This window comes from Pongo abelii, chromosome 1, assembly GCF_028885655.2.
Source record: "Pongo abelii isolate AG06213 chromosome 1, NHGRI_mPonAbe1-v2.0_pri, whole genome shotgun sequence".
Taxonomy (NCBI): Eukaryota; Metazoa; Chordata; class Mammalia; order Primates; family Hominidae; genus Pongo; species Pongo abelii.
The window spans coordinates 140974208-140989397 of NC_071985.2; the positions used below are offsets into that span (position 1 = coordinate 140974208).

The following is a 15190-nucleotide window of genomic DNA, read 5'->3' on the forward strand; positions in this document are numbered from 1 at the left end:
TATATATATAATCATAGGACAATCTGTACTGTTTAGCACAAACTGATTTCTTAATTAAAATAGGTATAGTTGGATAAGAATACATTATCACTTTATTTATTTATTTATTTATTTATTTAGACAGGGTCTCACTCCCATTGCCCAGGCTGGAGTGCAATGGCATGATCTTGGCTCACTGCAGTCTTGACCTCCCAGGCTCAAGAGACCCAGCCCCCTCCACCCACCAACTGCCAGTAGCTGGGACTACAGGTGCGTGCCACCATGCCCCACTAATTTTTGTATTGTTTTTCTAGAGACAGAGTCTCAACATGTTGCCCAGGCTGGTCTTGAACTCCTGAGCTCAAGCAATCTGCCTGTCTCAGCCTCCCAAAGTGCTGGGATTACAGGCGTGAGCCACCCTGTCACTTTAATTCTGGCTGTGTCATGAAGGTCACATCACCATTTAGTTACTACTTAATCATGTTTTTTAAATGCCTGATAATTTAAAGATATGTCAAAAATTTATCATATTAATTATAAAAATAAGTGAAGTCAAGATAACTTTTTCTCTTCCTCTATAATAAACATACACTTTGAATTTTTACTTTAGATGGTATCAGAACACTGCCTGAATCATGTTACACTTCCAGAGTTCAAAATTTTGAAATACATTAAGCTGATACACATGATTTACACATAATTGCAACTTGAAAATAACAAAAGAGAAATATTTTACAGAATATTTAAATAAGTCTTATTGTAGTTAAAATATTTTAAACATTCATTGCTATCACATATGCATATTAAGAAATGTCTCATAAGTTTATATAGAAACTTACATACATAATATTCACTATTAAATATTACAAATAAATATTTTAGTTATTTTGACTCAAATTCAACATTTTTCAAACCATCGGCAATATTTTCTTGTTTTTTTTTTTTTTTTTCTTTTTTTGAGACAGGGTCTCACTCTGTTGCTTAGGCTGGAGTGAAGTGGCACAAACACAGCTCACTGAAGCCTTGACCTCGTGGGCTCAAATGATCCTCCTGCTTCAGCCCTCCATATAGCTGGGACTATTGGCATGTGCCACCATGCCTAATTTTTTTGTTTGTTTGTTTGTTTGTTTTTAGAGGCAGGGGTCTCACTCTATCACCCAGGCTGAAGTGCAGTGGTGCGATTTCAGCTCACTGCAGCCTCTGCCTCTTGGGCTCAAGTGATCTTCCCACCTCAGCTTCCCAAGCAGCTGGGACCACAGGTGCGCACCACCACACCCAGCTGATTTTTTGTATTTTTTGTAGAGACAAGGTTTCACCATGTTTCCCAGGCCCAAACTCCTGAGCTCAAGAAATCTGCCCACCTTGGTCTCCCAAAGTGCTGGGATTATAGGTGTGAGCCACCACAACTGGCAGTTCCAGCCAATATTTCTTTAAAACTAAATTTCAATATAAATTTTTAATATAGAACCAGCTGAGAATCTTATGAAATCTGACATTTAGTGAAACCAAGTATTATTTGTTAGAATCTAAATATTTTTGAAGGCAGACAAATATTTGTTTTAAAAGTTAAAAACTCAACAGGAACTATGTTTTTTATACACTTTCATATATTCTTCATTATTTTTCACTTATTGAATTAGAAAACTCATACTCTTCATTTTTAAACAAGCAGGAACTATCTCTTGGATTTTCATTGCTTAGTACAGGGCCTATAATATATAGACAATTATTTATAGAATGAATGAATATCTGGGAATTTGTCCAATTTTTAGGGATCCAAAATTATTAAATTTCCTTTGAATTATGTCGTTTAAAAAATAAGCATATAGCTATTAAAAATGTAAGTGAAAACTGTTTAATCATTTTAGAGCAGTCAAAATACAATATAAGATTGGTATCTTGTTATCTTGTTACCTGAAAGCAATCATTTTACCATATGCATTTTGATCTTTTACCATTCATTTTAAGTTGATGGTTAATTTTAAAACTGAGTTTTAATCAAAGCTGTTTTCAAACATTGTCATAATGTCACTTTGAAGGGTCATATCAATGGTACCCGCCATCTGTAGAAAAAGCAGAAAATTTTAATATTACTTTAAAAATGTATGTCTTTACTACAACTATACAATAATGATTATGCAACATTTGGGAACAGATCATACAAAAGAAAACTATTCAATAATTTTTTAATTTTTATTTTCTCAGGTTGAACAATAAATGTGTACATAATTATTTCTGTTCAAATACTACCTGATTTGTTAATATATTGTTCATGTAATAAATAAAAAACAAAACCTACAAGAACACTAAGAATAAGTTTGACCCCTCCCTACAAGTAAAAGAGAAAGTTCAATGTTGACAGAGTGGGTATGAATAAGAACATGAACGCTGAGAGCAGATTGTCTTACTTCTAAACCCAATATAATGCCAGACACACAAAATTACTTTCTGAATGAACCAATATCTTCATTATGTGAGATAACTATAATATGTAATGCTAAAACTATGGGCTTTCCTTGATTCTGCCACTTACTGTGTAACCTAGTCTATTCTATGTATAGGCATTTATGAAGAATCAGATTACATGTAACATTCAGCAAAATGCCATATTAATCACTAAAAAGCTGTTTAAAAACTAAGCCAAAGTAGAGAAAAAGCTAATTAAGACAAAGGAAACAAATGTCAACTATATTCTGAAGCCTTTTCTAACTGCCCTTATAGATAGATATTCTTTAGCATCCGAGATGACACCAAATATTAAAGTTCACAAAATTATTTTTAAAAAATAAATCAATAAACAGCAACAGGCCAGAGTGATAGGTAAAAGCACCAATTTGCAATCAGTTGGTTGGCTTCTTGAATGGGAATTAGCATTCTCATTAGCTATGTGGGAAAATATTTGGAATTGTGATTTACCTACTGAAAGTATTTGAAAGGTATGTCTGACTCTTACAAACCATACAAATTTCTTTAAATCTGCCTTAGAGACAAAAGAATACTTCTTAAATCTTAATCTAGACTACTTTTTTTTATCTTTATCTTTTTTTTTTTTTTTGAAACATTGTGTCGTTTTGTCAACCAGGCTGGAGTGCAGTGGCATGATCTCAGCTCACTGCAACCTCCGCCTCCTGGGTTCAAGTGATTCTCTTTCCTCAGCCTCCCGAGGAGCTGGGATTACAGATGTGCACCACCACGCCCAGGTAATTTTTGCATTTTTAGTAGAGACAGGATTTTGCCACATTGGCCAGGCTGGTGTCGAACTCCTGACCTCAAGTGATCCACCTGCCTCAGCCTCCCAAAGTGCTGGGATTACAAGGTGCAAGCTGCTGCAACTGGCATAAACTACAATCTTTTTTTTTCTTGTGACAGAGTCTCAATCTGTCGCCCAGGCTGGAGTGCAGTGGCATGACCTCAGCTCACTGCAACCTCTGCCTTGCAGGTTCAGGTGATTCTCATGTCTTAGCCTCCCAAGTTGCTAGGGCTACAGGTGCGTACCACCAAGCCCAACTAATCTTGTAGTTTTAGTAGAGACGGGGTTTCACTATGTTGGCCAGGCTGGTCTTGAACTCCTGACCTCAAGTGATCCACATGCCTTGGCCTCCCAAAGTGTTGGGATTACAGGCATGAGCCACCACACCCGGCCCCAGACTACATTCTTAACACCCAGTTTCTAGGATGCCAAATGTCTAGCACAGATTGTTCCTTTAAGTTCTATTCTAAGCCTCCAATATAGCATTGGATACGTTGTCCCAGTTTAAATATCATGTGATACTGCTATAAGTATCCAGACATACTGCAAAATTTGTAGAATATGTAATGAAACCTGTTTTTATTTAAAGGTTGTGTGTATTGGCTTATTTTAGATTCTCTTACATCTTGACTAAAATCTGTGCATGTGGAACAATTATCGATAGAGAACTGGTATTCTCTGTACCAATTAACCTTAGATACCATGATATATATATATATATATCTTTTTTTTTTTTTTTTTTTCAGATGGAGTTTTGCTCTTGTTGCCCAGGCTGGAGTGCAGTGGCGTGATCTCAGCTCACTGTAACCTCTACCTCCTGATTCAAACGATTCTTCTGCCTCAGCCTCCTAAGTAGCTGAGATTACAGGTGCGCCACCATGGCTGGCTAATTTTTGTGTTTTTAGTAGAGATGGGGTTTCACCATGTTGGCCAGGCTGGTCTTGAACTCCTAACTTCCAGTGATCTGCCTGCCTTGGCCTCCCAAAGTGTTAAGATTATAGGCGTGAGCCACTGTACCCGGCCAATACCATGATTTTTAATACTAATGCTCTCCATAGCTGACACCATAAGCTGGCTATTCCTTACTGTGTGGTCCTAAATACACTCTTCAACTATTCAAATTTAAGATCAAAAGTTTGGTCAAGGTAACTGGCATGAGGTGAACTTTTGGGAACTCTGCTAAGTGTCAAGTTACTATTGCTTTATAGAGTATGGCTCTTTCGACTGGCAGCAAGAGGCTGGGCTGTCAAAAATGATAGCAAATAGATCCAAGGTCAGGTTGTTAGTTATCAAGCTGCTAGACGTAACATCATTAGTCAACTTTCAGTGGGTTCCCAGTCTAGTCATGTTCCAGAATAGTGCTTAGGATATTGGGAAATGTATCAGGTTACCTAGTTGTGTTGTTGGGCCGCAACTAGGGTGCAGTGAAATCACTTGGGGGTGACTTAAGTCAGGCCCGTGTGAGTGCCAACAGGAAACATTTTTACATCACTACAGAAAGACTTTAGGTCGGATGGGCGTGGTGGCTCACACCTGTAATCCCACCACTTTGGGAGCCCAAGATGGACAGATCATGAGGTCAGGAGATCGAGACTATCCTGGCTAACATGGTGAAACCTTGTCTCTACTAAAAATACAAAAAATTAGCCGGGCGTGGTAGCGGGCACCTGTAGTCCCAGCTACTCGGGAGGCTGAGGCAGGAGAATGGCATCAACCCAGGAGGCGGAGTTTGCAGTGAGCCGAGATCGCGCCACTGCACTCCAGCCTGGGCGACAGAGCGAGACTCCGTCTCAAAAAATAAAAAAAAAAGAAAGACTTTAGGTCAACTACTAACTAAATTTACCAATGAGTTCCTAAAAACCTCCAAAAAGACAATAACAAAAAGTTTCTATTTAAAATTGAGTTCATTAAAATTAAAGTTTAAAATTCAGTTCCTTAGTTGCATTAGCTACATTTCCCGTGCTCAACAGTCCTATGTGGCTATTTGATAGTATGTTGGATAAAGCATATTTCTATCATTGTAGAAGGTTCCATTAAGATCACACTGCTCTAAAGTAAACTTCACCATATGTTAAATGTGCAGCACTATTAAATGCAATTTGTTTCTACCTTAGTGTTATAAAATATGTGGCTGACAAAACTTTTGTTATTCCCTAGAAAATTAATTTGTACTTTAACCAATACTATAGCTAAAGCCAATGGCTCTTCTCTTCTCAAACTAATGTTCTTATATGTCCTATGAATTTATACGTTTTTCCTAGGATTACAAAAATATCTAGTTCTATGTGACTGAGATTGCTGGGAAAAAAAAAATCTAGCACCCAATAAGGTAACATTCACGACACCTGGTATTTATGATTATTAGTTATGCAAAGAAGCAGAAAAACACTATTCACAAAGAGACTAACCAATCAATTGAAACTGACCCAGAACTGACATACATATTAGAATTAGCAGAGAAGCACATTAAAACAGTTATTTTAACTGTATTCCATTTTTTCAGAAGTTTAATAGAGATAAATAAAAAACCACACACATTTTTAATAAACCCAAATCTCACATCTACAATGTCTGGGATGAAAATTAATACACTGGGGGTTAACAGAAGATTAGACACTAAAGAAAAGACTGGTGAATTTATCCAAAATGAAATTCAAAGGGAAAAAAGAATTTTAAAAAAATTAAAAGAGCAGCCCAGGTGCAGGTGGCTCATGCCTGTAATCCTAACACTTTGGGAGGCAGAGGCAGGCAGATCCCTTAAGGACAGGAGTTTGAGACTAGCCCTGGCCAACATGGTGAAACCCTGTCTCTACTAAAAAAATAAAAACAAAAACAAAATCAGCTGGGCATGGTGGCATGTGCCTGCAGTCCCAGCTACTCAAGAGGCTGCATCATGAGAATCACTTGAACCTGGGAGGAGACAGAGGTTGCAGTGAGCCGAGATCACGCCACTGCACTGCAGCCTGAGCAACAGAGTGAGATTCAGTCTCAAAAAAAAAAAAAAAAAAAAAAAAAAAAATTAAAAGAGCATTAGTGAGCTATGAGGCAACTTTAAATGGTCTAATACATAAATAATTGGAGTCCTCACAAGGGAGTGAGGGGGGATATTATTTGAATAAATAATGGCCAAAATTTTTCCAAGCTTGATGAAAACACACATCTCGAATAAGCTCAACAAATCACAAGAAACATGAAGAAAACAATTGCTGAAACCCAGTGATCAATACAAATGTTAAAGGCAAGTAGAGGAAAAACATACTATATACAGAAGACCAAAGATAATAGTACTGGATTTCTCAGTGGAAACAATGGAATCAATGAGACAGTGAACAAGTACCTTTAAAGTGCTAAAAGAAAAAACATTAAAGCTCTAGAGTTCTAAATTCAGCAAAAGTATCTTTCAAAATTGAAGGCAGGGCCAGGCGCAGTGGCTCACACTGTAATTCTAGCACTCTGGGAGGCAGAGGCAGGCAGACTGCTTGAGCTCAGTAGTTCGAGACTACCCTGGGCCACACAGTGAGACTTTGTCTCTATAAAAAAAATAAGTAAATAAAATAAAAAATAAAAAAATTAGCTGGGTGTGGTGGTGCATGCCTGTGGTCCCAGCTACTGGGGGGTTGGGGTAGGAGGATTGCTTGAGCCTGGGAGGTCAAGCCTGCAGTGAGCCAAGATCATGCTGCTGCACTCCAGCCTGGGCAACAGAGTGAGACTGTGTCAAAAAAAAAAAAAAAAAAAAAAAGTGGCAAGTTGAAAAACCTGCAAACAAATGTTTATGGCAGCTTTATTCTTAATTGCCATAAGTTGGAGGTAACCAAGATGTCCTTCAATAGGTAAGTAATAACTAAACTGTGGTATATTCATATAATGTGCTAAAAAGAAATGACCTATTGTGATAGCCAAGACATGAAATCAACCTAAATGTCCATCAATGGCTGAATAGAAGAAATGTTATATATACATAATGGAATACTATTCAGTGTTTAAAAAGAAAACTCCATCATTTTCAACAACATAGATGAACCCAGAGGACATTATATTAAGTGAAATAAGCCAGGCACAGAAAGACAAATACCGCATGATCTCACTTATCTGTGGGGTCTTAAAAAGTTGAACCCATAGAAGCAGAGAATGAAATGGTAGTTTATCAGGATATGGGGAGAGGCTGGGGGTAGAGATAGGAAATATTATTCAAGGAATACAAACTTTCAGTTAGACAGTAGGAATTCCAAGAGATTTAATATACAACATGGAGACTATAGTTAAAACAATGTATTATATACTAAAAAATTACTAAAGAATAGATTTCAAGTGTTCTCACCACAAAAGGTGAGGTGATACATGTTAGTTTGATGTAGCCATTCCACAATGTACACATATTTCAAAACATAATTGTATACCATAAATATATATAATTTGTCAATTAAGATAATTAATTTTTTAAAATTCAGCTATCAAGCCATTGAAAGATAGAGAGGAACCTTAAACGCACATTGCTAAGTGAAAGACAACAATCTGAAAAGACTGCATAGGGCATGATCCCAACTATATGACATTCTGGACCAGATAAACCTGTGGAGACAGTAAAAAGATCAGTGGTTGCCAGGGTTGTGAGGAGGGATGAATAGGTGGGCCACAGGAAACTTTCAGGGCAGGAAAACTATTCTGTAAGGAACTATAATGGCTGATGCATATCATTATACATTTGTCAAAGTCCATAAAAAGTACAACATGAAGAATGAATCCTAATGTAAACTATAGACTTTACTTGATTATACTAAGGCTGACAATGATGTGTTGACATTGATGGTGGGGGAGGGCGTATATATAGAGGGGTATGGCAAGTAAGAACTCTGTATTTTCAGCTCGGTTTTGCTACGAATGTAAGACTGCTCTAAAAAATAAAAGTCTATGAATGGAAAAAAAAAAAGGCCAAATAAAGGCATTTTCAGATGCACAAAAGTGGAAAGAACTATTGCCAGCAGACCCACACTATAAGAAATGTTCAAAGGAAGTCCTTTATGCAAAAGGAAAATTATACTATTTGGATATCTGAATCTAAACAAAGGAATGGGCCGCGCACGGTGGCTCATGCCTATAACCCCAGCACTTTGGGAGGCTGAGGTGCATGGATCACCTGAGGTCAGGAGTTTGAGACTAGCCTGGCCAACATGGCGAAACCTTGGCTCTACTAAAAATACAAAAATTTGCCAGGCATGGTGGTGGGTGCCTGGAATCCCAGCTACTTGGGAGGCTGAGGCAGGAGAATCGCTTGAACCAGAGAGGTGGAGGTTGCAGTGAGCCGAGATTGCACCATTGCATTCCAGGCTGGGCGACAAGAGCAAAACTCCATCTCAAAAATAAATGAATGAATGAATGAATGAATGAATGAATAAATAAATAAATAAATAAATAAAATAAAGGAATGAAAAGCACAGGAAGTGGTAACTGCATATATAAATATAAGATTCTTTCCTTATTTAAAACAATTTAAGAGATATTATCAGTATTTAAGAAATAGCATAAGGCTGACGGGGAGGAATGGAAGTAACTATTGTAAAGCTCTTACACTAAACATGAGGTGGTATAACGTAAATTGAAAGCAGACTGCGATTAAGTTAAAGCTGTATATTGTAAACCATAAGCAACCACTAAAATAGGAAAACAAAGAGTTACTGACTATGTCAATGGAGGAGATGAAGTGGACTAAAAAAATACTCTGTAGACATAAAGAACAAGATCATGTCTTTTGCAGGAACATGGATGGAGCTGGAGGCTATTATCCTCAGCAAACTAATGCAGGAACAGAAAATCAAATACTGCATGTTCTCACCTATAAGTGGGAGCTGAATGATATGAACTTAGGAACACAAAGAAGGAAACAGCAGACACTGGGATCTACTTGAGGGTGGAGGTTGGGAGGATGGAGAGGAGCAGAAAAGGTAACTATTGGGTACTGGGCTTAATACCTGGGTGAAGAAATAATCTGTACAACGAACCCCTGTTACACCAGTTTACCTATGTAACAAACCTTCACATGTACCCCAGAACCTAAAACAAAAGTTAACAACAAAAAAGCTTAATACAAAAACGGGCAGAAAAAAAAAGACAGAAGAAAGACAGGAACAGAAAACAATTATCAAGATGATGAACTCAAACTTAACAATGTCAATTATTATACTGAATGTAACTAGTCTAAACATGTGATTAAAAGGCAGAGATCTTTGGTTAATGCCTGTAATCCTAACACTTTGGGAGGCCAAGGTGGGTGGATTGCCTGAGCTCAGGAGTTTGAGACCAGCCTTGGCAACATGGCGAAACTCTGTCTCTACTAAAAATACAAAAAATTAGCTGGGTGTGGTGGCACGGGCCTGTAATCCCAGCTACTCGGGAGGCTGAGGCATGAGAATCGCTTGAACCCAGGAGGCAGAGGTCGCAGTGAACCAAGATTGCGCTACTGCACTCCAGCCTGGGCGACGAGCGAAATTTTGTCTCAAAAAAAAAAAATAAATAAAAATAAAAATAAAAAACAGGCTGGGCATGGTGGCTCACATCTGTAATCCCAGCACTTTGGGAGGCCAAGGCAGGCGATCGCCTGAGGTCAGGAGTTTGAGACCAGCCTGCCTAACATGGTGAAACCCCATTTCTATTAAAAATACAAAACATTAGCCAGGCATGATGGCATGCACCTGTAATCCCAGCTACTGGGGACGCTGAGGCAGAAGAATTGCTTGAACCCAGGAGGTGGAGGTTGCAGCGAGCCGAGATCACACCACTGCACTCCAGCTTGGGCAACAAAAGCGAAACTTCATCTCAATAAAAACAAACAAACAAACAAAAGCAAGCTCCCATTACATGTTGCCTACAAGAAACTCACTTTAAATAATTAAAAAAAAAAACACAAGATAGGTTAAAAGTAAAACGATGGAAAGAATTTTACTATGCCAACGCTAGTCATCAAAAGGTGAAGTGCCTATTTTAAATTTCAGTGTAATTTTCAGACTAATTATTACCAGAAGTAAAGATCATTTCATAATGAAAAAGAAGACAAACCAACTTGGCCTGATTAACACCCTATCCAACAGCAATAAAATACACATTCTTCATGTGCACACAGAATATTTACCAAAGTAGACCATAAGCCAGGCCATAAAATAAGTCTCAATAAATTTCAAACAATTCAATCAGATATGTGTACAACCACAATGGAATTAAATTAGAAATCACTAACAGAAATCACTAGAATCAGAAAATTCCCAAATATCTGGAAACTAAACACTTCTGAAATAATCCATGAATAAAAGAAGGAATCAACTGTAGCTTTTAAAATATTACTTTCTGCATATTAGGACTCCTAAGTGAAAGTCAGCTTCTTAATCTAGCAGTCAACCGAAGAAACGCCGACCAGGAACAGATGGCACATCTTCTGGCCACAATTCATAGGTGGTTTACAGATTTTTAAACAGTAACAATAGTAAGTGATAAATCACTTCACCTAGTGCTAGGCATTTTCCTATGTGCTTAATACATGCTCATTCATTTCACCCTCACAATATGTATTATTATTCCCACTTTAGGGAGTTAGATAATCGCCAAGGTCTAAGAGTCTAGTAAATAGGCAGACCATCTTTTTTTGTTTGTTTGTTTGAGAGCACCATGTTGCTCTGTCACCCACCCTGGAGTGTAGTGGCGTGATCATAGCTCCCTGCAGCCTCTAACTCCTGGCCTCAAAAGATCCTCCCGCCTCCAAAATCATCATTTTAACTCAGGTAGTCTAATACTTCCAGGATCAATACTCTATTATTGCATTGCCTCTTTTGGCTATGAATTTTTTTATTTTAAGCTTTAATTTTAGAACCTGATCCTCACTAAAGTGGTAAGTCCACTGTCACTGAAAAATTACTCCGAATGCATCCTTGAACATAAAAAAGACAGTGCTCTATTAAATCTTTCCCTTGTTAAATTAGATTTAGTAAACTAAAATTCACTTACTGCTTCTCTCCTCCTCCTCTCTTGTTCTTTCTCCCTTGCTAAATTACGGTCTTTGAGAAGCCAGAGTTTGGATTTATCTTGAGCTTCCGATGACTGCTGATGTTCTTTCTGCTGTTCTCCAGAGCACTTGTTTTGTATTTTATTTGAAAAAGATTCTATAGTCAATCCATTCCCAAGATCCCTTAAAGAAAAAAAGTATAGCTCAAAGTAGGTTTCAAGTTCCTTAAAAGTATTACAAAAATGTTATTAAATGACAAATATAAAGCCATATATTAGACAACCATGTTCATGCTATAACATTATTTTAAGCTTTATTTTTGGTGCATCAAATTATACATAGGTTAATCTATATTAACAAATGAATGGTTTTAGAAAACTGTGACCAAGATGAACCACTATCTTCTAACACATCACCACTTAGAAAAAGTATCAATTCAAATGTACTTTTTGCAATTACAATTTGCTCTGTGTTCTACTAAATAGCTGAATCACAGTCACTTAACAAATAAGAAATTTAATGTATTTAAAATACATTCTATATCTCCCAAACCCTCCTTTAATCCAGTAAATTACAGACCTCTGATTTTCTTGAGATGCTTTTAGTTCCTTTGTATTTTGTTCCAAATGCTTCCGTATGAGTTCCTGTGTCCGAGCTTTTACTTCCTTTTCTATGGCTGCTTTTCTAAATTGGTTGAAGAGCTCATCTGAGGATTTCATTACACCTGATGGTTTCACTGGTTTGCCTAAACTTTTCCATGAATCTGCATTCTTAATCTTTATATCCTAAAACAAATATTTGGTTCAGTCTATGTCTACAGATGTTAACCAAATTTTGGAAGGAAGAAAACATTTTTTGATACAGCAATAGATCTAATTAAGATTCTAAAGGCCTTCATGTACTTTTACTAAAGTAAAAGGTTACTAAAGTCAAAGGTTACTAAAGTCAGAAAAAAAATACAAAAACATAATAGATCATCTAAACTCAATTATTAATCTGAGACCACATTAAAGTAGCACACTTGCCAATTATTTTAAGACATATATATTAACTGCATAATTTGCAGAAAGCATAAAATAAATAAATCCCTCAGTGTAATCAAGATACTTATTATCCTATAGGGAAAATAAAGCAAATGCTCAAAGGATTAATAAGAGGCAAAGTAAGATCGTACCCTAAAAATGCCATGGAGTTTGTTGAGAGTCCTCTGACATGGATATATTTTTCCTTTTGGTGGTTAAGAAGAAAAAACTTAAGTGATGTGACTGCTCTTCTTAAACAAGATACACCATGGTTGAGATTAGTGCTGCCCACCAGAAATACACGTAATTTAATGTTTTCTAATAGCCACGTTTTAAAAATTTAAGTAAATTTAATATATTTATTTAACCAAACATACCCAAAGCATTATTTCAACAGGTAATCAATATAAAAGACATAAGGTATTTTTTCATACTAAGTCATACCAATTATTTACATTTGTAGGACATTTCAATTTCAAATGCTAAATTCCTACTAGAAATAATTGACCTATAATTAGATTTCATATCACAGTTGAAAAACTAGTTATGTATAGTAAAACTGTTCCAAACACATCTAAGTCTTCTGAAACTGAATTGTATCCATTTTAAATTTTAATTAAAAGACAAATTTTAAAACTTAGTTCCTTTAGCTACATGCCAAAGGCTCAATTAGCCACATGTGACCAGAGGCTACCATATTAGATAAGCAAAAGTATAGATGGCCCTTTCTACAGTTAAACCTGTCCATCTATAATAAGGAAAGAGGGCTGTGCAATACTAAAACATCCTCTGCTGAATTTCTAAAAATACTTATCTCCTTAATAATTATGCTTGATTGCACTTTTGATATATTTCCATGAAATATGAGGAGAAAACTTGTCTAGGGCCCCATATAAAGCAAAAGAAAATGTATGACTAGATATATTTATAGGCCTTTTATTTCTATCTTGAAGTAATAAAAGGAGTCAAAACATCCCTCCCTGCCCCCAACGCAACGTCCTTTACCAATCACCAATGATTAGCCAGTTGTGCTTTCCTGTAAGTTGTCAATAAAACATGTTTTTGTCTCTACCTATGGAATGGGCTAATTACTAGTTCTATGACTCACTCAACTAAAGCATCTCACCTTCCACCTTCTCACCTTTAGATTTGTCCTCCAAAGTACTTGTAAGGAAAAGGTAAGAAGTAGAGGGTAATGGAACAGAGGGAGGGAGGGGGATAGAGAGAGAATATATAAAAATATTCCTTTCATAGTTTCTGAAAACACCTTGAACAGTACCTTATGTATCTTAATGTATCCCAATAATCTATTTGTTGAAAGAATGATATCAGTATATAATTTGAAGATTAAGTAGACATTAAGACTCCATTAGGAAATCCCTTGGATTTCTTAGATATCCCTAGAATAGATTCTAAAAGATGGTTTTATGACATGCTTTAAAATTGAGATCACTGGCAAATATCAACATTATAGAACTTTCAATTAAACACAAACAAGAGGGCCAAGCGTGGTAGCTCATGCCTGTAATCCCAACACTTTGAGAGGCCAGGTGGGTGGATCACCTAAGATCAGGAGTTCGAGACCAACCTGGCCAATGTGGCGAAACACTGTCTCCTCCAATAAAAATACAAAAAATTAGCTGGGCATGGTGGTACACACCTGTAATCCCAGCTACTTGGGAGGCTGAGGCATGAGAATCGCTTGAATCTGGGAGGCAGAGGTTGCAGTGAGCCGAGATCATGCCACTGCACTCCAGCCTAGGTGACAGAGTGAGAATCCGTCTCAAAAACAACAACAACAACAAAAAAACACAAACAAGAGGACCAATGATAGGTAGGTAGGTGGGTAGGGGAAGGATGTTGCTCACAAGTACTTTTTTAAAAAATTACGTAGGCAAAAATTAGGCTTAGAGATCCAACATTTCATTTAAGTCAGGGCTTTTAAATACCTCTTGTACCACTTTCAAACCCAATTTCAAATCCCTTCAAGGTTTGTTAGAAAAAAAAAAAAAACATTACTTTTACCTTCTGCACAGGAGCTTGACATTCAGATTCTAACATCGTTGTGTCATTATCACCAGATGGATGCATCACAGTTATGCCATTTGAGAGCTGTTCAGAATCACCTGGATGCACACATTTTTAGAATAGTATAATTAAAATATTTCATCCTACTTACCCAGCATTTGATTTTATTTTTCCTTCCAGGTCAGACACTATGAAAACAAAGAGACTAATTTTTTGATGCATCATTTAACTTTGGAATATTCTTAGTTAGGGACTTGTTATACTGTAAAATATTTCTCATTTGAAAGTTAACACTTTGCTCTTTTTTTGTTATTTTTGCTTGTTCTGGTCAGCATGAAGTATAGCTGACATACTCACCCACCAAAACCTTTTTATCTGACCCCATGCTATAGCAGCTCTCCAGTTTAGACTGACCTCAGCTCCAGAGGTGTTTTTTTTTTTGGGAGAGGGTCTTGCTTTGATGCTCCAGGCTGAAGTACAGTGGCGCAATCTTGGCTCACTGCAACCTCCACCTCCAGGGTTCAAGCAATTCCCCTGCTTTAGCCTCCTGAGTAGCTGGGATTACAGGCGCCCACCACCATGCCTGGCTAATTTTTGTATTTTTAGTAGAGATGGGGTTTTACCATGTTGGCCAGGCTGGACTTGAACTCCTGACCTTCAGTGATCCGCCCGCCTCAGCCTCCCAAAGTGCTGGGATTACAGGCATGAGCCATTGTGGCTGGCCAGGCCTGTAAATTTCAACGTGAGTTTTGGAGAGGACAAACATTCAAAACCATAGCATAACTTATCTAAAGCAATTTAGACTGCTGATAAAACCCAGTTATCGCTAAACATTTACTGAGCATATACTATGTACTAAGCACTGGGAACATAAGGATGACTAAAACGTAGTAACTATCCTCAGGTATTACGTGCCCAGCCTAG

General features: G+C 37.1%; 1 protein-coding gene across 7 annotated transcripts in view; it reads right to left on the reverse strand.

The window, feature by feature from the left end:
- Positions 1-1820: 1820 nt before the first annotated feature.
- BRDT (bromodomain testis associated) overlaps positions 1821-15190 on the reverse strand; it is a 64062-nt gene continuing 50692 nt past the window's right edge. For all 7 annotated transcript variants that reach the window (XM_054531251.2, XM_054531246.2, XM_024249840.3 and 4 more), the window contains 4 exons: positions 14264-14364; positions 11796-12001; positions 11219-11399; positions 1821-2042 (listed from right to left, as the gene is read on the reverse strand). In XM_054531251.2, coding sequence (XP_054387226.1) covers positions 1974-2042; positions 11219-11399; positions 11796-12001; positions 14264-14364 — 557 coding nt within the window. In that variant the 3' untranslated portion in view covers positions 1821-1973. The remainder of the gene's footprint in view (positions 2043-11218; positions 11400-11795; positions 12002-14263; positions 14365-15190) is intronic.